Here is a 21087-nt window from a genome sequence, read left to right on the forward strand (position 1 = left end):
TTTCCCCCACATTCCCATTTTTTCCCAGCTTTCCCCATATCCCAACCCCCTTTTGGATCCCTAACCCCATTCCAGGCCCTTTCCCTGCCCATCCCTGGATCCTCTGGAAAAGGAGGAAATCCAGGAAAACAAATGCTGAAGTCATCAGATTCCATTCCCTCTGGAATTGCCTGGGGGCTCTTCTGGGGGGAAAATCGGGAATTTGGGATTCCCCCTCGTTCCCAGGCTTCCCAAAGGGAAAATTTGGGATTTCCTCCTCATTCCCAGGCTTCCCAAAGGGAAAATTTGGGATTTCCTCCTCGTTCCCAGGCTTCCCAAAAGGAAATCTGGGAATTCCGGCGGGGGGGGAGGTCGAGATTTAGGGGAATTTCGGGGCTTCCAGTGGGAATTTTCGGAATCCAAATGCCCTGTGTTGGTTTTGGGGTCTGGGAGCTGCTGGTGCCGCAGGGATTTTGGGAATATCCCGGGAAGAATTTGGGGAAAGGGCGCTGGATGTGCTGCCTGTGCCCTCGGGGGCGCTGGGGACACGGCTGGGGGCGCTGGGGACACAATTAAGGTCACCCCCGCTGTCCCAGGGCCCTTCCCGGCTCCCCGCGCATCCCAAAAATCCCATGGAATTCTCCCCTCCCTCCCCCGCGGCTGTTTTTGGGGATTTTTTGGGGTTTTTCCCGCGGTTTCCCAGGTGAGGAGGCAATTCCGGGAATCGTGGGCAGGGCAGGAGTGTTTCCTGGCGCGACGGGGGGACACGGAGGGGACAGAGGGGACACCGCAGGGGACAGAGGGGACACCGCGGGGGACGGAGGGGACAGAGGGGACACCGCAGGGGACGGAGGGGACACGGAGGGGACAGAGGGGACACCGCCGGGGACATGGAGGGGACACGGAGGGGACAGAGGGGACACGGAGGGGACACCGCAGGGGACAGAGGGGACACCGCGGGGGACGGAGGGGACACGGAGGGGACAGAGGGGACACCGCAGGGGACAGAGGGGACACCGCCGGGGACACGGAGGGGACAGAGGGGACACGGAGGGGAGCGGGAAGCGGCCGGAGCTGCGGAGGGGAGGGGGAGGTGACAGCGGGAGGGGACAGCGGTGGGAGGGGACAGCGGTGGGAGGGGACAGGAAGGTGATAGCGGGAGGGGACAGCGGCACGAGGGGACAGCGGGAGGTGACAGCGGCACGAGGGGACGCTGGCACAGGGCCTGTCCTGCGGGGGGGCAGCGTGCGGGGCTGACTCAGCGCTGACTCAGCGCTGGCACTGTGTCCCCCTTGTCCCCGTGCCCCTGTCCCTCCTGTCCCCAATATCCCCGTGTTCCTATTGTCCCTGTCGCGTCCCTCCCATGTCCCCACCTTCCTGCCATCCCATCCCCACATCGCCTGTCGCTGTCCCCCCATGTCCCCCATGTCGGTGTCCCCCCATCCCAGCCCATCCACCCTTGATGTCCCCAAGGTCCCCGATGTCCCTGATGTCCCCAAGGTTCCCAATGTCCTTGTCCCTCATCCCGCAGCGCTGTGACCTCCAAACCTCCCCAAGGCCGAAGGAAGCTCCCGACGTTCCCGACATTCCCGACGTTCCCGATGTCCCAAACCGTCCCACGACAAGGACAATCCCGGCGGGAATGACGGTGGAGGTGACACGGCTGGAGGACATCACGGGGACATTCCTGGTGTCCCAAGCCATCCCAGGCCAAGGACAATCCCAGCGGGAATGGCAGTGACATTGCCATGGGGAGGGGACTGTCACCTCTGCCATGGGGATGTGACACCCGCGGGGTGCAGAAGTGAAACCTCGTTGCCATGACACTGTCACCAGACTTTCCCCCTCTGGGGTCGATGGCCTGAGGGTGACAAGAGGTGACAGGGCTGGGTGTCACTCCCGGAGCGCCCAGAACCTCTGTAGGGAAAGGAAAACACCGGGACAGGGCAGTGGGGACACCTTGGGGACATCAGGGACCGTCCTGGGGACACCCTAGACCATCCTGGGGACATCAGGGATGTTCCCACGCTTCCAGCGGCGACAAAAATCCCCTGATGTCGAAAAGCGAAAGAACAGAGGAAGTGACACCCGCGGGTGACAGCAGCACCCAGCCACGGCCTCCGCAGCCACCCCCGGGTGACAGGCAGGTGACAACCGCGTCACGAGCCGGGGGGGTGGCAAATGGGGCTGGGGGCTCCAAGCAGAGCCCCCCCGATTGGGGACACACGGTGGGACCCCCGGCTGCCCGCGGTGGGGACAAAGGGACAGTAGGGATGTGACAAACGGGGTGGAAATCGCCGCGAGATGGGGCGGGAGGGGAAGAGGGGCAGGAAAATCGCCACATCCCGGGCCAGGGGACAGGGAAATTGTCGCGGGAGGGGTCGGAGCCATCCTCGGACAGCCCCGGACAGCCCCGGCCAGTCCATCCGAGCCGCGGCCGCCGTTACCGGAGCGTCCTGGCGAGAAGTCCCTGCAGCCCCGGAAATCCCCGGGGGCGGGACGGGCTGAACGCTTAAAGAGCGGAGCCGCGGGCGGGAGCGGCCGGGAGGCGACAGAGGGACAGCCCGAGGGACAGAGGGACTGACTGAGCGGGGCACTGAGCGGGGCGGAGGGCGCTGCCCAGCCAGGCTGACCCGAGACCCTGCGCGGCCCGGGGCTTCGGAGCCGAGAGACATCCGGTGGAGCCCCGAGGGAGCAACCGGAGAGCCGAACGGATCCGCGCCGAGGAGATCGAATTGATCAACCCGGAGAGATCGAATTGATCCATTCCGGTGCCCCCCGACAGCCTGAATCGATCCATCCCGGGGAGCCCGAATTGATCCGTCCCGGTGCCCCCGGAGAGCCCGACCGGACCTTTCCCCGCGAGCCTGGACTGACCGATCCCTGATCGCCCCTTGGATCCATCCCGATGCTCCCGGAGATCCCAAACTGACCCATCCCGGAGATCCCGACCGGACCTTTCCCGGTCCTCCCGGAGCTCCCGAACCGCCCCGGGCCGAGCTCCGGACCCGGAGCGGATCCACCGAGACCCTGAAAGCACCAACCGCACCCCAGACCGTCACCCCCCCGCCGCATCCCGGGGCACCGGGAGCCGCCGCGCCCGCCGGGATGGTTCACCCCGCGCTGCTGGCGCTGGCCCTGGGCACCCTGGGTGTCGTGGCAGGTGAGGGGACACGGCGGGTGGCACCGGGCGGGGGGGGAAACGGGGACTTGGCGACCCCCGGGGGTGTCGCAGGTGAGGGGACAGGGCGGGTGGCACCGGGCTGGGCGGGAAACGGGGACTTTGCGACCTCCGGGGGTGTCGTGGCACGTGTCCCTCTCGTGTCCCTCTCGTGTCCCTCTCGTGTCACCAGCCCGCGCGGCGCCACCAGGACCGGAGGTGGCACCGGATCCCCCCCGCCCCGGCCATCGCCCCCGCAGGGCGAGGAACGTTTTGTTTTTTCCTTGCGAAATCCATGGAGAAAGCGGGACTTTCCCTGCCTCCCTCCCTTCCTGCTCGGGCATTCCGGGAAAGGGCAGGACGGTTCCGCTCCGAAATCGCGGCGATTCCCGGAAATCCCCCCGGGCTCGGCGGGCGGTTCGGCCCGGGGGGCTCCCGAGGGGCTTCCTGCCCACCTCGAGGGGCTTTCTCAGCACTTTGGGGGTTTTCCCTCTGCGGTCTGGGGGGTTTTTCCTGCGTTTTGGGGGCTTTTTCCTGCGTTTTGGGGGCTTCCCGCTCACCTCGAGGAGTTTCCTCCGCATTTTGGGGGCTTCGTCTGCCTCCTGGGAGAGCTTCACCCCAATTTTGGGGTTTTTTTCTGCGTTTTTGGGGCTTCCCGCTCGTCTCGGGGGTTTCCTCTGCGTCCTGGGAGATCCTCACCCCAATTTTGGGGGCTTCTTCCCCACTCCGGTGCCCTCGGCTGTGGATGTTTTGCCTAGAAAACACCGAAATTCAGGGATGGGGATGACCTGGGAATCCCTTTGACCTTTTCCCCAACTTTTCCAGGAATTAGGATGACCAGGGGGTCCCTTTGACCTTTTTTCCCAATATTCCCAGGAATTGGGATAAGCCTGGAAATCCCCACGATCTTTTTTCCCCACATTCCCAGGAATTGGGACAAACCTGACAATCCCTTTGACTTTTTCCTCCAAAATTCCCAGGAATTCAGGGATGAGCCTAGGAATCCCTTTGACTTTTTTCTCCAAAATTCCCAGGAATTCAGGGATGACCTGGGGGTCACTTTGACCTTTCCCCCAACATTCCCAGGAACTGGGACAAACCTGGAAATCCCTTTGACCATTTCCCCCAAAATTCCCAGGAATTCAGGGATAACCTGGGGGTCACTTTGACCATTTCCCCCACATTTCCAGGAATTTGGATGAGCCTAGGAATCCCTTTGGCCATTTCCCCAAAATTCCCAGGAATTCAGGGATAACCTGGGGGTCACTCGGACCTTTTCCCGCCACATCCCCAGGAATTAGGATGACCTCGGGGTCACCACGGTGGCACAGGGGTGACCCAGGGGGTCCCCTTGACCTTCCCCTCCCCTTCCCCAGAAATGGGGACAAACCAGGGGTTTTCCGCCGGAATTCCAACCGCCCGGAATTCCAACCCCGGAATTCCAACCGCCCGGAATTCCAACCCCGCAATCCTCCCCGCAGGACAGCTGGACCCCTCGGCGGAGCTCTGGGCAGAGCCGGAGGTGCCGCTGGTGGAGCTGGGCGGCTCCGTGCGGCTGAAGCTCCACGCCAGGTGCGGCAGCTCGGAGCTCCGCGACTCTCCCGGCATGGAGACCCCGCTGACCAAGAGGGTGGTGGAGCAAAATCCGGGAGAGACAGTGCTGGATCTGCTCAACGTCACCGAGTGGAATTCCAGAAATCTGATCTTCCACACCTGCGAGAAGAGGGTGACGAAGCCGATCTCCGTGGTTGTCTACAGTGAGTTGGGAATTCCCGGCGGGAACGGCTGGGGAAGCTCCAGGATTGCCCAGTTCCACCCCAGGAATTTTATAGTGGTTTTACAAGGATTTGATACCGATTTTGTAGTGATTTTACAATGATTTTATGGTGATTTTATACTGATTCCATAGGGGGTTTATAGGGATTTTACAAGGAATTTCTACTGATTTTATGGTGATTCTGTAGAGATTTGATACTGATTCTACAGGGATTTTATAATGATTTTATAATGATTTTATAATGATTTTATAATGATTTTATAGAGGTTTTACACTGATTTTATAGGGATTTTGCAATGATTTTCTACTGATTTTATAATGACTTTATAGGGATTTTATACTGATTCTACAGGGATTTTATACTGATTTTACAATGATTTTACAATTATTTTATAGGGGTTTTCTACTGATTTTACAGGGATTTTGTAATGGTTTTCTACTGATTTTCTAATGACTTTATAGGGATTTTATAAGGATTTTATAGGGATTTTATAAGGATTTTAAAGGGATTTTATAGCTCAGCCCTTTCCCCCACACCCCCCAAGCTGCCCTCCATCCCATATTAACAATTAACATCACCACAATTAACATCACCACAGTTACCAACCCCTGACCCATCCCCTCCGTGTCCCCAGGCATCCCAGCTCCCAAGCTGACCGCTTCCCGGCCGGACAGGTGGCACCTGTCCTGCTCCGTGTTTGTCACCGCTCCCCTGGGCAATGTCACTGTCACCCTGCGCAGCGGCGGTGACATCCTGGCCTCGCGGAGTGACCGAGGACTCAACCAGAGCCAGCCGGACAGTGTCCAGCTGAGCCATGAGTTCCCAGCCCGGCGCGAGGACCACGGGAAAAGTGTCACCTGCGAGGCGCAGCTGGCCGTGTCACCCAACCAGCCCCCCGTCAATGTCACCTCCGAGCCGTTCATCCTGGACCTCACAGGTGAGCTGAAACCGTCCTGCTCTTTTCCCCATTTTCCCACTGTTTTCCCCATTTTCACCCCATTTCCCCACTGTTTTCCCATTGTTTTCCCACTGTTTTCCCCCTTTGCCCCACTGTTTCCCCCCAATTTCCTCACTGTTTTCCCCATTTTCCCACTCTTTTTCTCCACTTTCCCTCCGTTTTCACCCCATTTTCCCATTGTTTCCCCACTGTTTTCCCAGTTTTCCCCATTTTCCCACTGCTTTCCCCCCTTTTCCTGCTGCTTTTTTCCCCATTTTCCTGCCATTTCCCCCAATTTCCCCACTGTTTTCCCAGTTTTCCCCCAATTTCCCCACTGTTTTCCCCCTTTTCCCACTGTTTTCCCTCAATTTCCCACTGTTTTCCCCCATTTTCCCACTGTTTTCCCCATTTTCCCACTGTTTTCCCCATTTTCCCACTGTTTTCCCCATTTTCCCACTGTTTCCCCCCAATTTCCCATTGTTTTCCCCATTTTCCTGCCATTTCCCCCAATTTCCCACTGTTTTCCCACCATTTTCCCCCTTTTCCCACCGTTTTCCCCCATTGCCCCCATTTTCCTGCTCTTTCCCCCCATTTTCCTGCCATTTCCCCCCCGTTTCCCCCCCATTTCCCCACCGTTTCTCCCACAATTTCCCTATATCGGTTTGAAAACAAACCAGTGGGAGATCACAAGTCAAGACTAAAATTAATAAGAAAAATTAACAATAAGTGCAACAACCCAAGGAAAAGCAGTGACACAGTCAGACACAACCTGACAGCCGGTCGGGGTGGTGGTGACAGTCCGGCTGAAGGTGACCTGCGAAGGTCTGGTGTCCAGCTGAAGGTCAGTGGTGGCTCTTGTTGGCTCTTTGATGGCTAATTAACACTTATCAGGGGTGAGTCATTAGCAGGAGATAACAGCTAATGATCCACAGCTGGTGGGAACAGAACTCTTAAATTCTATTTAAGAATTCTATTTAGATTTAATGTATTTAGATTGAAATTTAGGACATTCCCCATTTTCCTACTCTTTTCCCCATTTTTCCATTGTTACCCCAATTTCCCCGTAATTTTCTCCCAATTTCCCCATAAATTCCCCCATTTCCCGCCCCATCTCACCCTCTGTCCCTGTGTCCCTGTGTCCCTCTGTCCCCAGCTGACCCCTCTGTCCCTCTGTCCCTCTGTCCCCAGCTGACCCCTCTGTCCCTCTGTCCCTCTGTCCCCCAGCTGACCCCTCTGTCCCCAGCTGACCCCTCTGTCCCTCTGTCCCCAGCCCTCCCCGAAGGTCCCCAGCTGGACGTTCCGCAGCCCCAGGAGCTTGGGGTGCCATTCGGTGTCACCTGCACTGTCCGTCCCGATGTCACCGTGTCCGAATTCACCATCACCGCGTCCAACCGGAGCTTCCCGGTGACCCTGAGCCACGATGGTCACCAGGCCACCGCCGAGGTGACCCTGAGCCGGCCGGGCAGTGACACAGTGGCATGTGCTGTCCGAGTGGGTGGCGAGGAGAGACGGAGAGAGAAAACTGTCCAAGTGTTCTGTGAGTGACCGCGGCCAGAGTGACCGGTGTGGGGACAGGTGGCACTGGGGAGCGGGAGGTGGCACTGGGGAGCGGGAGGTGGCACCAGGAGGCACCAAACCCGCGGTGTCATCAAACCCCACAGTGTCACCAAACCCATGGTGTCATCAAACCCCACAGTGTCACCAAACCCAGAATGTCACCAAACCCCACAATGTCACCGAACCCAGAATGTCACCAAACCCAAAATGTCACCAAACCCACGGTGTCACCTCTGCCACCATCCCCACAGTGTCACCAAACCCAAAATGTCACCAAACCCATGGTGTCACCAACCCCACGGTGTCACTTCTGCCACCATCCCCACACTGTCACCAAACCCAAAATATCACCAAACCCATGGTGTCATCAGCCCCACATTGTCGCCAAACCCACGGTGTCACCTCTGCCACCAACCCCACAGTGTCACCATCCCCACGGTGTCACCAACCCCACACTGTCGCCAAACCCATGGTGTCACTAGCCTCACAGTGTCACCATCCCCACACTGTCACCATCCTCACACTGTCCCCTCTGTCACCGCAGATGTCCCCAAGCCTCTCCTGAGTGTCCCCAGCGCCCCTCTCGCCGCCGGCTCGGCGCTCAGCGGGAATTGCTCTCTGCCTCCCATGGCCACCAGGGACATCCGGCTGCGGATCCTCCGCGGTGACAAAGTCCTGGCGGCCTGGGGACAACCGCCGCTGTCCTTCCGCCTGGTGGCACACGAGGGTGACAATGGCACGGAGCTGAGCTGCGAGGCTGAGCTGCAAAACTACAGCAGAATTCCCAAAAGGAGCTCAGTGCAGATCGTTGTCCATGGTGAGAGATTTCCCGATGGAATTCCTCGTCCTTATCCCGGTTTTTCCTTGTCCTTATCCCAGCTTTTTCCCAGTCCTTATCCCAGTTTTTCCCAGTTCTTTTCCCGGCTTTTCCCATTCCTTTTCCCAGCTTTTCCTCCTCCTATTCCCGGCTTTTCCCAGTCCTTATCCCACTTTTCCCGCAGCCCGCCTGTGGCTGAACGACTCGGGCTGCCCTGGGCAGCAGAACTGGACGGAGGGGCAGCAGGAGGTGCTGCAGTGCCAGGCCAGGGGCAGAGCCGAGCCGCAGGTCAGATGTTCCAAGGACGGGAATTCCCTCACCGCCGGAATCCCATATCCTGCCAGCCGCAGCCACGCCGGGATTTACCTGTGCAGTGTCACCAACGCGCTGGGGACAGCCGAGCGCAATGTCACTGTCCATGTGCAGGGTGAGTCGGGGGTCCTGGGGGTCCTGGGGGGCTCAGGGCTCCTGGAGTTCTGGGGGTCTTTGGGATCTTTGGGCTCCCAGAGGTCTTTGGGATATTTGGGTTCCTGGAGTTCTGAGGGTCTCGGGGATATTTGGGTTCCCGCTGTTCTCAGATCCCTCAAGGGTCCCTGGCGATGGCAGCCTCACCCCGCTGACCCCAATCCCATTTCCCGGCAGTTCCCGATCCCATTTTCCCGGCAGTTCCCGATCTCACCCCAATCCCCTTTCCCGGCAGTTCCCGATCCCTTCCAACTCACCCCAATCCCATTTCCCGGCAGTTCCCAATCCCATTTCCCCGGCAGTTCCCAATCCCACCCCGCTCACCCCAATCCCATTTCCCAGGCAGTTCCCGATCCCATTTCCCGGCAGTTCCCGATCCCATTTCCCGGCAGTTCCCGATCTCACCCCAATCCCCTTTCCCGGCAGCTCCCGATCCCTTCCCGCTGGTCCCGGTGCTGCTCGGTGTTGGACTCCCCGCGGTCGCCCTACTCACCGTCGCCGGGGTTTACCTCCTCCACCACCGCAACACCAAATTCGGGGAATATTGGCTCTGGAAGAAGCAGCGGCAGCCGGTGGAGATGAGACCCCTGCGGTAACCGGGAAGCTCCGCGGGAATTCCCAACGGATCCGGAGCTCCGCAGGCGGGAGAGGCGGTGGAGGGGCTGCGACCCCAATGCCGCGCCGAGGGGACAATGGCCTCGGGGACTGAGAGGACATCCGGACTGGGATGGACTGGGATGGACTGGGATGGTGAGATCCGGCCAGGCCCCGCCGTGGATCTGCAGGGATCGCTCGGGGATTCCTTCCACCCCTGCAGCTGCTTTTGGGGTGGCCGCGGTGGCGTTTTGGGATTTTGGGAGATGAGGAGCTGGAGTGAGGGATGGACAGATGGACAGATGGACAGACAGCACCGCAGAGGCTGGACAAGGTGCTGTGACTGTCCCACCAATAAAGGCTGGAGGTGACATCCGCTGGAATTCCGGGGGGTTTGTGGCACCCCGGGATGGGGAGTGGCACTGGCGGGTGACCGAGCTGTCCCTTGTCCCTCGTTCCGTGTCCTGTGCCGGGGTGGATCCAGGGGGGACATGGCAGGGGATTGTCCCGACCCGGCTGGGGACATCCCAAGGGACTGTCTCACCCCCATCCCGACCCGGCTGGGGACATCCCGGGTGTCCCTAGATTGTCCCACCCCCATCCCGACCCGGCTGGGGACATCCCGGCTGTCCCCCGATTGTCACACCCGGCTGGGGACATCCCGGATGTGCCACCCCACACTCGTGTCGCGCTCCCCCCGCCGCTCCAGGTGGTCCCGTCTGTCGCTGTCGCTTCGCCCCCCGGAGCCTCCCACGCGGGGAGGGGGCTGGGGGGCTTCGGGGAGGGTTGTGGGGTGGATTTGGGGCGGTTTTGGGGTGGATTTAGGGCGGTTTTGGGGTGGATTTAGGGCGGGTTTGGGGCGGTTCGGGGGGTTCGTGCAGCGCCGAGCGCCGGGCGGGGGTGGGGGGGATCGGGGGGGCTCGGCGTGGGCGGGGGGAGGAGCAGCCCCGCGGGACCGGCGGCGCGAGCGGCGGCGGAGGAGCTGCCTTCGGCCTCAGCCTCCTCTTCCTCCTCCTCTCCCTTCCCCATCCTCCTCTTCCTCCTCTTCCCCATCCCCATCCTCCTCCTCCTGCTCCTCCTGCTCCTCCGCTTCATCCCCATCCTCATCCTCCTCCCCCTCCCCATCCTCCTCCTCTCCCGCCCGCCCTCCCCCGCTTCATCCCCTCCCCTCCCTCCCCACCCTCATCCTCCTCTTCCTCACCACCTTCCCCTTCCTCACCCTCTTCATCCCCATCCTCACCCTCTTCATCCCCCTCCTCCTCCTCCTCTCCCTCCCCTTCCCCCCTTCCTCCCCGGCGGCTCCATCCTCCTCCTCCGCTCCTTCCCCATCCTCCTCTTCCTCCCTCCTCCGCTCCATCCTCCTCCTCCTCCTCTTCCTCCCATCCTCCTCCTCCTCTCCCCATGGGGTCTCCCAGCTCTGCCACGCGGCTTTTGCCCCCCCTGGTTCTGGCGCTCGCAGGTAACAGGGGGAGGGGGCTGGGGGGGCTTCGGGGTTTTTTTGGGGGGGCCCAGAATGGGGAGGGGCGACTCGGAGAACCCCAAAAACCAGGAACCATTAACTGGGGAGGGGTGTGTCACCTGCATGTCCCAAAATCAGTAGGGACCCCTTAACTGGGGGGGGGACACGACCCTGGGGACCCCGGGGATGGAGGGGGGAGTGGGATTGAGGGACACCCAGAGACCCCAAAACCACCAGAGACCCTTCGGGGTTCGGGGGGCACACAGGGACCCCCAACCCAATATGGGGACACTAAAACTGGGGGGGGTCACACCCAGAGACCCCAAAACCACAGTGACCTTTAGGATTGGAGGGATTGGGGACACACGGGGGACACACTGAGACCCCCAGGACCCCAAAATCACAGTGACATTTAGGACTGGGGGGATTGGGGACACACGGGGGACACACGGGAACCCCCAGGAACCCAAACCACAGTGGCTTTTAGGACTGGGGGGATTGGGGACACACGGGGGACACAGGGGGACCCCCAGGAACCCAAATCACAGTGACTTCTAGGACTGGAGGGTTTGGGGACACACGGTGGACACACGGGGGACACACGGGGACCCCCAGGAACCCAAACCACAGTGACATTTAGGATTGGAAGGTTTGGGGACACAGGGGGACCCCCAGGACCCCGGCAGTGGGTGGGGGGTCTCAGTCCGGGGCTCCCCCCAGCCGGAACCGGGGCGCTGCCCGTGCCGGGGGTCCCGCAGGGGTGGCCCGGGGCACCTTCACGGTGGCGGCCTGGCCGCGGGTGGCCGTGGTGGCCTTCGGGGGCTCGGTGGCCATCAACTGCAGCCGCAGCGCCTGCCCGGGGGACAACGCCACGCTGGGGCTCGAGACCCCCCTGGCCGCCACCCCCGGGCCCGGGGGACTCCGCTGGCAGAGCTTCCGGCTGCACAACGTGTCCCTCTGGAGCCCCGGCGATGTCACCTGCTCGGGCCGCTGCGGCGACACCGAGGCCAACGCCAGCGCCGGCGTCCTGGTGTACCGTGAGTACCGGGCCGGGAGGGCGCGGCGGGGACAGCCGGGGTGACACGGCGGTGGCAGCCACCTCGTCCGCAGAGCTGCCCGAGCGGGTGTTCCTGGAGCCCGTGCCGCCGGTGGCAGTTGGGGACAGCAGGAACCTGACGTGCCACGTGCTGGAGGTGGCGCCGCTGCGGAACCTGACGGTGACTCTGCGCCGCGGCGCCGAAACGCTGCGCACCGAGAGCTTCGGCGACACCGAGGGCAGCGCCAGCGTGGCCGTGAGCCACCTGCTGACTGTCACCCGCGGCGACCACGGCCAGGAGGTCACCTGCCACGCCGAGCTGTCGCTGCGGCCGCACGGGCCGCTCTTCGCCCGCGCCGCCGCGCCCGTGACGCTCTCGGTGTTCGGTGAGTGCCGCCGGTGCTCCGGGCGGGGTGGGACGGCGGCGGTGCGGTGGCCTTGTCGCCATCCGAGGTGACCTCGCCGCCTCCGGTGACGCCGTGGCCCCACCGGTGAGGGTGTGGCCACCGGGATGCTCCTCCTGGTCCCCGTGCCACCGTGTCCTCTCCCGGTGCCACCGTGTCCCCACCGGGGACCTGGTGACGGTCTGGCCACCGGGATCTCCCCCCCGGCGCTGGGCCGTGTCCCCTCCCGGTGCCACCGTGTCCCCACAGCTCTCCCAGAGCCGCCGCAGCTCCAGGCTCCCTCCATCCTCGAGGTTGGCACCGCGGCCAACGCCAGCTGTCGCATCGCCGGCGCCTTCCCGGCCGGGGACATCCGTGTCACCGCCGCGCTGGACCGGGAGGCGCTGAACGTCACGGTGGCGGTGGCCGGGGACACGGTGACTGCCACCACCGCGCTGTCGCCGCTCGGCCCGGGCCCGCGGGAGCTCAGCTGCACGGCCGCGGTGGCCACGGCGGCACGGACGGCGCGGCGGCAGCTCCACGTCTACCGTAAGGCGGCGGGGGGCGGCGGGCGGACCGCGGGACACCGAAACTCCCCGAGATCCACGGAGCTTTCCCGCAGGATTCCCGGCGCCCGGCCTGGAGCTGAGCCCGGCGGCGGCGGCGGCGGGCAGCGAGGTGACGGTGACATGTCGCATCGAGGCCACCGAGCCTCCGGCGGTGCGGCTGCAGCTCCGCGATGCCGAGGGCGCCGTGCTGGCCGAGGGGCCGCAGCCCCGGCTGGAGCTCCGCGTGCGCGCTCGGCGACACGACGACGGCCGCCAGTTCCGGTGCCGGGCCAGCCTGGCCGTCGGTGACACCGTGGTGACGAAGGACGCGGACGCGCGGCTGGAGGTGCTCTGTGAGTGTCGCGCCGGTCGCTGTCCCCTCCCGCTGCGCCGCCGCCGCTCCCGGCATTCCCAACGTCCCTTTTTCCCAGATCTTCCCGAAATGCCGGCCGGCGGCTGTCCCGGTAACCGCACGTGGGTTCGGGGAGCGCGGGAAGCGCTGTCGTGCCGCGCCACCGGCAATCCCCCGCCCACCGTGCTGTGCGGCCGCGACGGTGTCACCGTGGCCACCGGCGAGCCCCAGCTGGTCACCCGCGCCCGCGCCGGGACCTACGTGTGCAACGCCACCAACGCGCTGGGGACGCGCAGCCGCCGCGTCACCGTCCGCGTGGAGTGTGAGTGGCGCCGGGGACGCCGCCGCGGCGGGGTTGTGTCCCCTCGGTGGCCGCGGGGGGTTGTGGCCCCTCGGTGGCCGTGGCGGTGACCGGATGTCCTCCGTTGTCCCCCCAAAGATGAGCCCACGCTGTCCGAGTCGGGCTGTCCGGAGCGCCGCGTCTGGGTGGAGGGACAGCGGCGGGAGCTGCACTGTCGCGCCGATGGGGACCCTCCGCCCAGCACGCGCTGTGCCCGCGATGGTGGCACTCACCACGGCGACACCCGCGATGGCGGCACTCGCCACGGCGACACCCGCGATGGTGGCACTCGCCACGGCGACACCCAGCACGGTGACACTCACCACAGCGCGGTCAGCCGTGGCCGGAGCGGCCGCCTGGTCACTCGGGCTGACGGTGGTCGCTACGTGTGCAGAGCCACCAACCGGCACGGGGTGGCCGTGCGGAGCGTCGTTGTCACCGTGGAGTGTGAGTGACGGGAGGGACAGCGCGGGGGTGGCACCGGGGTGGGGATGTGGCAGGGACCGGGGGTGGCAGCGATGGCACCGGGAGGTGGCAGGGATGGCACCAGGATGGCACCGGGAGGTGGCAGGGATGGCACCAGGATGGCACGGGGAGGTGGCAGGGATGGCACCAGGGATCTGGTGGTGCCAGGGATGTCACATCCACGCCATCTGGTGACTGCCGAGCTGTGCCAGGGATGGATGGCGCTGGGGTTGGGATGGGGCGGAGCTGGAATTGCTTCCCCAGCCGGGAATGCCGCGGCTGTGCTCGGGGCGATCCCGGTTGGTCCCGGTTGGTCCCGGTTGATCCCGGGGGGTCCTGGTGGGCGAGCGGGGGTCACCCGGTACCGTTTCCCCTCCCGCCGCTTCCAGACCGCCCGAGCATCGGCGAGCGCGGCTGCCCCGAGCGGCGGCTGTGGCTGGAGGGGACAGCGGCGGAACTGCGCTGCGCCGCCACCGGCAATCCCCCGCCCCGCGTCACCTGCGCCAGGCTGGGCGACAGCCGCGACATCGCCACGGTCAGCCCCAATGTCACCCGAGCCGAGCCGGGCGACAGCCGCGATCCCCAGGCCGCTCCCAATGTCACTAGCGCCGAGCAGGGCGACAGCCGCGACCCTCAGGCCACCGCCAATGCCACCCACGGCGAGCTGGGCGACAGCCAGGACCTCCCCCAGGCCACCGCCAATGTCACCCGCGCCCACGCTGGCACCTACCAGTGCCGAGCCACCAACGCCCACGGCTCCGCCGTCCGCAATGTCACCGTCGCCGTCGAGTGTGAGTGCGGGGAGCGATTTTGGGGGGAGAAAGGGGGTTTGGGTTAATCGCAAGCCGCTGTCACCTCGTCCCAGACGGCCCCGCCGGTGTCACCCTCCGCGTCCTGCCCTCCGCCAACGTCACCCGCGGCGGTGGCTTCACGGTGGACTGCGGCGCCGAGGGAATGCCAGCGCCCACCTACAGCTGGGCAGTGCCCGCCGCGCCCAACCTGCGCCTGGCCGCCGACAACCGCTCGGTCACTGTCACCGCCGCCACCACGGCCAACCGCGGCGTGTACACCTGCACGGCCAGCAACCGGCACGGCCGGCGAGCCGGGAGCGTCGTGGTGCGGGTGGACGGTGAGCAGGGCGGGAACCGGGCGGGACTCACCGGTGTCACCCTTCCCGGTGTCACCCTTCCCGGTGTCACCTTTCCCGGTGTCACCGCGCCCCTCCCGCCCCGCAGAGAGCTGGCTGGTGGTGCTGGTGGCGCTGGGCGCTCTGGGCGCTGTCACCGCGCTGGGGCTGGCGGTGGCCGGTGGCTACTACCTGAAGACCACGGCGTGCAAGAAGGGCGAGTACAACGTGCGCGACGCCGAGGGCTCCGAGGCCGCCTGTCTGCACCGGCAGCGCGACAACCGCGCCGAGGTGTTCGGCATCCAGCTGACCCAGCCCTGAGCGGCGCTGTCCCCTCCCTGCTGGGGACACCCCAAAAACTGCTCCCGGGGGGGTTTTGGGGGTTGGAGGATGAGGGTGATGAGGGTTTCTCTCCAAAGCCGAGGGGTTACCGCGGGAGGATTTGGCTTCCAGTTCAGCCAGCCATCCTCATCCCCATCCTCATCCCCATCCCCATCCTCATCCTCATCCTCATCCTCATCCTCATCCCCATCCCAGGGAGGTTTGGAGTCCCCAAAGATCCCCCCGCCCCGAATTTGGGGTGGTTTTGGGTTGTTTCTGGGGTGTTCAACATCCAGGACACCGCGGGTTCCTCCAAGGCCGCCTGTCGGCACAGCCTGGCTGGGGAGGGGGTTTTGGGGTCCCCATCGCCCCCCGCTCGGTCCCAAGGGGATTTTTTGGGGGGTTTTTAAGGATTTGGGAGGAAAACTCCCGAAACTCAGGGCTGGGTGCTCCGGGGGGCCGCGGGGGTCAGGCTGGCTCTGCCCGGGGGACAAAGCGACACCCAATAAACGATCCCGTTCTGACGGGAAGCCACCACCCCGCTGTCCCCGAGCCCTGTCCCGTTGTCCCCAACTCAGCCAGGCTCGGGAATCCCCACCTTGTCCCCAAGCCCCACTCCTCGCCCCCAGCCCTCCTCCAGGACCCCCATCTTGTCCCTGTCCCCCAAATTCCCCCCCAGTGTCACTGCTGTCCCCCCCAAAGCGGGTGACACAGCGACACGGAGCTGCCACCGCCACCAGGACATTTAATGGCTCCCAAGGCACCCCGGGACATTGCCACCAGCACCGCCACCAGCACCGTCACCCTGCCGCCGTCGGGTCCTCGCTGTCACCTCCCTGTCCCGCCGGCCGGCTGGGACATTGGGGACATCGCGGGCACTGCGGCGTCCCGCTCTTGCCGGGGATGTTCCAACACCACCGGCACCGCACGCGGTACTTCCGGTACCTGCGGAGAGCCCTGCGGTCAGCCTGCGGCCCCGGCATGTCCCCGAGGTGTCCCCGGGGCTGCCTTTGTCCCTCACCTGATGCCACACGCGTTGCACAGCACTGTCCCACCCTCGGCCGTGCGCCACATGGGGGTTCGGCGGGTCTTGCAGGACGTGCAGCGTTTGGGTCCTGCGGGGAACCCCAAACCCCAAATCCCGGCGGCGTTGGGTGACACGGGGGTGACACAGATCCCCCCGAGCCCGGGGACAGAGCCGGTGACACCCGGTGACACCCCAGACCCAATCTTACCCTTGGACACTGCGGTGTCGTCGTCGGAGCTGCAGCTCGCTCGGCTCCGGGTGGCAACCCTGGGGAGAGGGAGAGTCAGGGGAGCTGCGGGACCCCCGTGGGGACATTGGGGACACCGCTGGGATCCCCCGGGATGGGAATCCTCACCGGGAATGGGGAATCGAAATGGGGAATCCACCCGGGAATGGGGAATCCTCTCCAAAGGTCTCTGCCGTGGGACAGGCAGGGACACCCGAACAGAGGGACAGGACAGGGGAAGGGCTGAGGGTCCCCAAAAGTGTTCCCGGTGTCCCGGCCGGAGCCCCCCGGGCCGGTCGGTACCTGTGGCCGCGGGCGGTGACGAGCAGGCGACAATCCTCGGTGTCACCGGCGGGGAACGCCAGGCGCATCCGGAGTGTCACCCCGCGGAAGGAGGAGTCCCGGGGGTCTGCCCCGCGCTGGGGCAGCGCCTGCTTGCGCCGCCGTGCGCTCCCGGTACTGCTCCCGGTGCCGCTGTCAGTCCCGGTACTGCTCCCGGTGCCGCTGTCAGTCCCGGTGCCTCTCCCAGTACTGCTCCCGGTGCCACTGTCACTCCCGGTGCCTCTCCCGGTACTGCTCCCGGTGCCGCTCCCGGTGCCACTGTCAGTTCCGGTGCCGCTGTCAGTGCCGGTGCCACTCCCGGTGCCGCTGTCACTCCCGGTGCTCGCCCCGCTGTCACTGCCGATGCTACTCCTGGTGCCGTGGTCACTCCCGGTGCTGCTCCCGGTGCCATTGTCACTCCCGGTGCTCGCCCCGCTGTCACTCCCGGTGCCACCGGCCAACAGCTGGCACTGCAGGTTGATGAGGCTCAGGACGTCGGGGCTCCCGGGGGGCACGGCAGGGACCCCGGTGGGCTCGGTGAGGGCGGCGGGAGGCGGCGGGGAGGATCCCGGGGGGCTCAGCAGCTGCACGGCCTCCTGCAGGAAACCGAGACTCTCCCCCGGCGGGCTCGGGGGGCTCCGGGGCGGCGGGGGGAGCTCCGCGGTGTCCGGCCTGACCGGGGGACACCGTTAGGGCTCGGGGCGGGGAGCTGGGGACATGGGGACACCCGCGGTGCCTCCCCTCCGGCCCCGGTGCTCCCGGTGTCCCCCCGGTGTCCCCGACGGGACCATTCGCTATCCCGGTGTCCCAAGCAGGAACAGTCCCGGTTGTCCCCCCGGTACCCCAATTCCCCTCCGGTTTCCCCCCCGGTTCCCCGGGCAGATGGAGGTCCCGGTACCCCAATTCCCCTCCGGTTTCCCCCCCGGTTTCCCGGGCAGATGGAGGTCCCGGTACCCCGATTCCTCCCCGCCTCTCCAGCACCGGTACTCCCGGTGGGATCACCGCCGCTCCCCCGAGCCCCCGGCGGTTCCCAGCCCCGTTCACACCTGCGGGGCGCGGCGGCCGCGGCTCCCCCGGTACCGGGCGGCGGCAGGAGCCGCCAGGGCTCGGGCTCGAGGCAGAGCAGCCGCTGGAGCAGCGAGAAGTCGGGGAGCTCCTCCCGGAGAAACAGCGGCCGCTCGCCCATCCCCGCCGGAGCGCACCGGCACCGGGAGAGCCTTTAACGGGATCCACCTGCCGAGCGGCTGGGCGGGGCGGCGGCGCAGGTGGGAGAGGAGTCACCCCGAATTGGGGCTGGGGGCGCCCGGCTGGGACAGAGACCCCCAGGTGGGACAGGGACACCCCAGAGGGGACAGAGAGCCCCAGAGGGGGACAGAGACCCCCAGAGGGGGACAGAGACAGCCCAGAGGGGACAGAGACCCCCAGAGGGGGACAGAGACCCCCAAAGAGGGACAGGGACACCCCAGGGTGGAACAGGGACACCCCAGAGGGGGACAGAGACCCCCAGGGGGGGACAGGACCCCCCAAGGATGAGACAAGACCCTCCCCCCTCCCAAAAAGAAGACCTCAAGAGCAGCAAATGAGACAAATCAGTTATTAATGACCCAACGCTCATTATCCCAAATCCAGACCCCTGGGAATGGGGGTGTCACCCTGTCACCCCCCCGGGGTTGGACCCTCACCCTCCTGGGGGGTTTGGGGACACACAAAGCAATCTGGGGACAAAACAACTGGGGACAAAGTCACCCCCGAATTTGGGGGTGACCTCCACCGGGGGGGGGTTGATTTATTTTTGGCGGGGGGTCCCCCTTCCCTGGAGGGCCCGGGGGGTCGGGGGCGCCCCCCCCGCGGTCAGTGGGGTTTGGGGACATGTCCATCCACGTAGAAGTTGCGGGTGACCCTGGGCAGGGTGATGAGAGCTCCCTCCAGCGCGGGGCTCAGCAGCACCTGGCAGCCCAGCCGCGAGTTCTCCTGCAGCAGCGGCGCCTGGTCCAGCAGGTCCTCCTCCCTGCAACACCGGGGTTTGGGGTCCTGGGGGTTTTGGTCTCCTGGGGGTTTTTTGTGGGGTTCCTCTGGGTCCTGGTGGGGTTTGGGGGTTCGGGGGTTGGGGATTCCCGGGGGTTTAGGGACCCCTGGGTTGGGGGAACACGAGGGAGGTTTGGGGATCCCCTGGGTTGGGGGTTCCCCGGGGGGTTTGGGGGGATCCTCGCGCGGTTTGGGGGTCCTCTGGGGGTTTGGGGATCCCCGTGGGGTTTGGGGGTCCCTGAGTTGGGGCTTCCTGGGAGGTTTTTGGGGATCCCCGCGGGGTTTTTGGGGATTCCCAGGGGGTTTGGGGGTTCCGGAGGGAATTTGGGGATCCCCCGGGCTGGAGGATCCCGAGGGATTTGGAGTTCCGGGATTTGGGGTCCCAGGGGGGATTTTGGGGTCCCAGGGGGGATTTTGGGATTCCCGCTCTCCTCACCGCTCGTCCGGAGGCGGCAGGCGGCTCAGGTGCGGCTCGCTGATGTAGACGTGACACGTGGAGCAAGCCAGGGAGGCTTCGCAGGCACCTGCGGGACACCGGCAGCCGCCGGTAGTACCGGGAAGCCCCTGGGAACCGCCGCCAGCACCGGGACAACCTCCCCGTTACCACCGGGACACCCGCCGGTAGTACCGGGACAGCCACCGTTAGCAGCGGGACTTCCTGTCAGTCCCGGGACCTCCGAATGTGCTCCCCCGGCCCGGTTCCCGGTCCCGATCCCCCCGCCCGGTTCCCGGTCCCGATCCCTCTCCCGTTCCCGTTCCCAGCCCCGTTCCCGTTCCCAGCCCCGTTCCCGTTCCCGGTCCCGGTTCGCACCCTCGAGCTCCAGCCCGTGCCGCTGCGCCAGGTGCAGCACATTGTCGCCGACCCTGCCGCGCACCGGCACCTGCCGCCCCTCGCGGTCCACGAACACGACGTTAACCCTGCGGAGAGCGGCGGGAGGGGAACGGGACACGCCGGGCTCAGCAGCGGCTCCCGGCAGCCGGCCCGCCGCCCCGGGAGGGTGGCCGCGATACCCACACGGCCGCCTCGGGCTGCTCGGCCGCGGAGCCGCTGAGGCTGCGGGAGACACCGCGGAGCAGCCGCCGCGCCACCGAGCCGCCGCCGAGCGCCGCCATGGGCGCCGCCATGTTGGGCGACACGTGACCCGGCCACGTGACCCGGAGAAGGGGCGTGGCCAATGCAGCACCAAAACAGACAGTGGGCGTGGCTAGAGCGGAGTGGGCGTGGCCAAGGCGGGATGACGTCATCCAGTCCGCGGGTGGGCGGGGCTAGACCCGGAAGTGGGCGTGGCCGCGCTGGGCGCTGTGGCGCGAATGGTTTTTGGGGAGAATTGGGAGGATTTGGGGCTGCGGAGCGATTTTGGGGGTCAGGATTCCCTTCTGCTGGCGGAGGGAGTGTTCTGGGGGCGTTTTTGGGGTCATTTGTGGGGTCAGGGGGGGTTTGGGGACACAGCAACCCTCCCTGGCTCTGTGGGGTGGAGCAGATTTTGGGGTGGTGAAGCAGATTTTGGGGTTTTTTTGGGGAAACAATTAGGTTTTCCCCCAAATCGAGAGCGAGGCAGAAAGGATGGAACCACCCCAAAATGCAGAAATGATGAAATGACCCCAAAATGCAGAAATGACCCCAAAATCTAGAAATGATGAAATGACCCCAAAATCCCAAAATGCAGAAATGAAGAAACGACCCCAAAATGCAGAAATTACCCCAAAATCCAGAAATGAAGAAATGACCCCAAAATCCAGAAATTATGAAACGACCCCAAAATCTAGAAATAAAGAAACGACCCCAAAATGCAGAAATGATGAAATGACCCCAAAATCCAGAAATTACCCCAAAATCCAGAAATGAATAAACGACCCAAAAATGCAGAAATGAAGAAACGACCCCAAAATGCAGAAATGACCCCAAAATGCAGAAATGATGAAATTACCCCAAAATCCCAAAATGCAGAAATGACCCCAAAACACCCCAAGAAAGGAGCAAAGGGCAGCACTGATATAAATAGAACTTTATTTCGGGGAGGAAGGCGAGGGGTGGGAGGACACAGCCCCCCCCTGACCCCCCAGCAAATCCAGACAGTAAAAACAGGGAGAAGCAAATCCTGGGAAAATCCCCCAAATTTGGGAAAAAAGGGGAAAATCCCCCGGAAAGGGAGGAAGTTTAAAAAAATCAG

At 64.3% G+C, this 21087-nt stretch overlaps 4 protein-coding genes across 5 annotated transcripts; 2 read left to right on the forward strand and 2 right to left on the reverse strand.

Moving 5' to 3' along the window:
• The first annotated feature begins 2618 nt into the window (after positions 1-2618).
• LOC146420453 (intercellular adhesion molecule 5-like) lies at positions 2619-9545 on the forward strand. Its single transcript, XM_085048242.1, has 8 exons — positions 2619-2832; positions 2937-3142; positions 4621-4896; positions 5552-5854; positions 7125-7391; positions 7956-8228; positions 8413-8655; positions 9120-9545. Exons 2-8 carry the CDS (start codon positions 3088-3090, stop codon positions 9287-9289), a joined length of 1587 nt encoding a protein of 528 aa, XP_084904368.1. The 5' UTR covers positions 2619-2832; positions 2937-3087; the 3' UTR covers positions 9290-9545.
• Positions 9546-10195: 650 nt separating this feature from the next.
• Positions 10196-15477, forward strand: LOC146420454 (intercellular adhesion molecule 5-like). 2 transcript variants are annotated; one of them, XM_085048240.1, is made up of 10 exons: positions 10196-10746; positions 11505-11783; positions 11842-12168; positions 12436-12714; positions 12788-13066; positions 13145-13387; positions 13505-13852; positions 14260-14661; positions 14736-14999; positions 15106-15477. In XM_085048240.1, the coding sequence occupies exons 1-10, from the start codon at positions 10689-10691 to the stop codon at positions 15315-15317; spliced, it is 2691 nt and encodes an 896-aa protein (XP_084904366.1). In that variant the 5' UTR covers positions 10196-10688; the 3' UTR covers positions 15318-15477. The 2 variants fall into 2 exon arrangements, with proteins under 2 accessions (XP_084904366.1, XP_084904367.1); XM_085048241.1 differs by having other exon boundaries at positions 10197-10746; positions 11857-12168.
• Positions 15478-16042: 565 nt separating this feature from the next.
• LOC146420455 (uncharacterized) lies at positions 16043-18085 on the reverse strand. The gene is made up of 5 exons (XM_085048257.1): positions 17938-18085; positions 16874-17563; positions 16553-16611; positions 16339-16432; positions 16043-16262 (listed from the first exon to the last, which is right to left on the reverse strand). Exons 1-5 carry the CDS (start codon positions 18075-18077, stop codon positions 16118-16120), a joined length of 1128 nt encoding a protein of 375 aa, XP_084904383.1. The 5' UTR covers positions 18078-18085; the 3' UTR covers positions 16043-16117.
• Positions 18086-18469: 384 nt separating this feature from the next.
• Positions 18470-20053, reverse strand: LOC146420456 (ferredoxin-2, mitochondrial-like). Its single transcript, XM_085048256.1, has 4 exons — positions 19932-20053; positions 19728-19834; positions 19353-19440; positions 18470-18899 (listed from the first exon to the last, which is right to left on the reverse strand). The coding sequence occupies exons 1-4, from the start codon at positions 20039-20041 to the stop codon at positions 18743-18745; spliced, it is 462 nt and encodes a 153-aa protein (XP_084904382.1). The 5' UTR covers positions 20042-20053; the 3' UTR covers positions 18470-18742.
• Between the last annotated feature and the right edge of the window lie 1034 nt (positions 20054-21087).

This window comes from Lichenostomus cassidix, unplaced genomic scaffold (genome assembly GCF_008360975.1).
Source record: "Lichenostomus cassidix isolate B80296 unplaced genomic scaffold, HeHo_3.0 HiC_scaffold_56, whole genome shotgun sequence".
Lineage (NCBI taxonomy): Eukaryota > Metazoa > Chordata > Aves > Passeriformes > Meliphagidae > Lichenostomus > Lichenostomus cassidix.

Bases quoted from the DNA above. Each gene is read 5' to 3' on its own strand.
- LOC146420453 (XM_085048242.1), top strand. From the start codon at position 3,088: ATGGTTCACCCCGCGCTGCTGGCGCTGGCCCTGGGCACCCTGGGTGTC. The intron at 3,143-4,620 runs GTGAGGGGACAC...TCCTCCCCGCAG, and splicing joins CACCCTGGGTGTCGTGGCAG to GACAGCTGGACCCCTCGGCG. The intron at 7,392-7,955 runs GTGAGTGACCGC...CTGTCACCGCAG, and splicing joins GAAAACTGTCCAAGTGTTCT to ATGTCCCCAAGCCTCTCCTG.
- LOC146420454 (XM_085048240.1), top strand. From the start codon at position 10,689: ATGGGGTCTCCCAGCTCTGCCACGCGGCTTTTGCCCCCCCTGGTTCTG. The intron at 11,784-11,841 runs GTGAGTACCGGG...CGGCGGTGGCAG, and splicing joins CGCCGGCGTCCTGGTGTACC to CCACCTCGTCCGCAGAGCTG. The intron at 13,853-14,259 runs GTGAGTGACGGG...CGCCGCTTCCAG, and splicing joins CGTCGTTGTCACCGTGGAGT to ACCGCCCGAGCATCGGCGAG.
- LOC146420455 (XM_085048257.1), bottom strand. From the start codon at position 18,077: ATGGGCGAGCGGCCGCTGTTTCTCCGGGAGGAGCTCCCCGACTTCTCG. The intron at 16,433-16,552 runs GTAAGATTGGGT...GGTTCCCCGCAG, and splicing joins CGACACCGCAGTGTCCAAGG to GACCCAAACGCTGCACGTCC. The intron at 16,263-16,338 runs GTGAGGGACAAA...GGCTCTCCGCAG, and splicing joins TGCAACGCGTGTGGCATCAG to GTACCGGAAGTACCGCGTGC.
- LOC146420456 (XM_085048256.1), bottom strand. From the start codon at position 20,041: ATGGCGGCGCCCATGGCGGCGCTCGGCGGCGGCTCGGTGGCGCGGCGG. The intron at 19,835-19,931 runs GTGGGTATCGCG...CGCTCTCCGCAG, and splicing joins GAGCAGCCCGAGGCGGCCGT to GGTTAACGTCGTGTTCGTGG. The intron at 18,900-19,352 runs GTGAGGAGAGCG...CCGGTGTTGCAG, and splicing joins CTGCCGCCTCCGGACGAGCG to GGAGGAGGACCTGCTGGACC.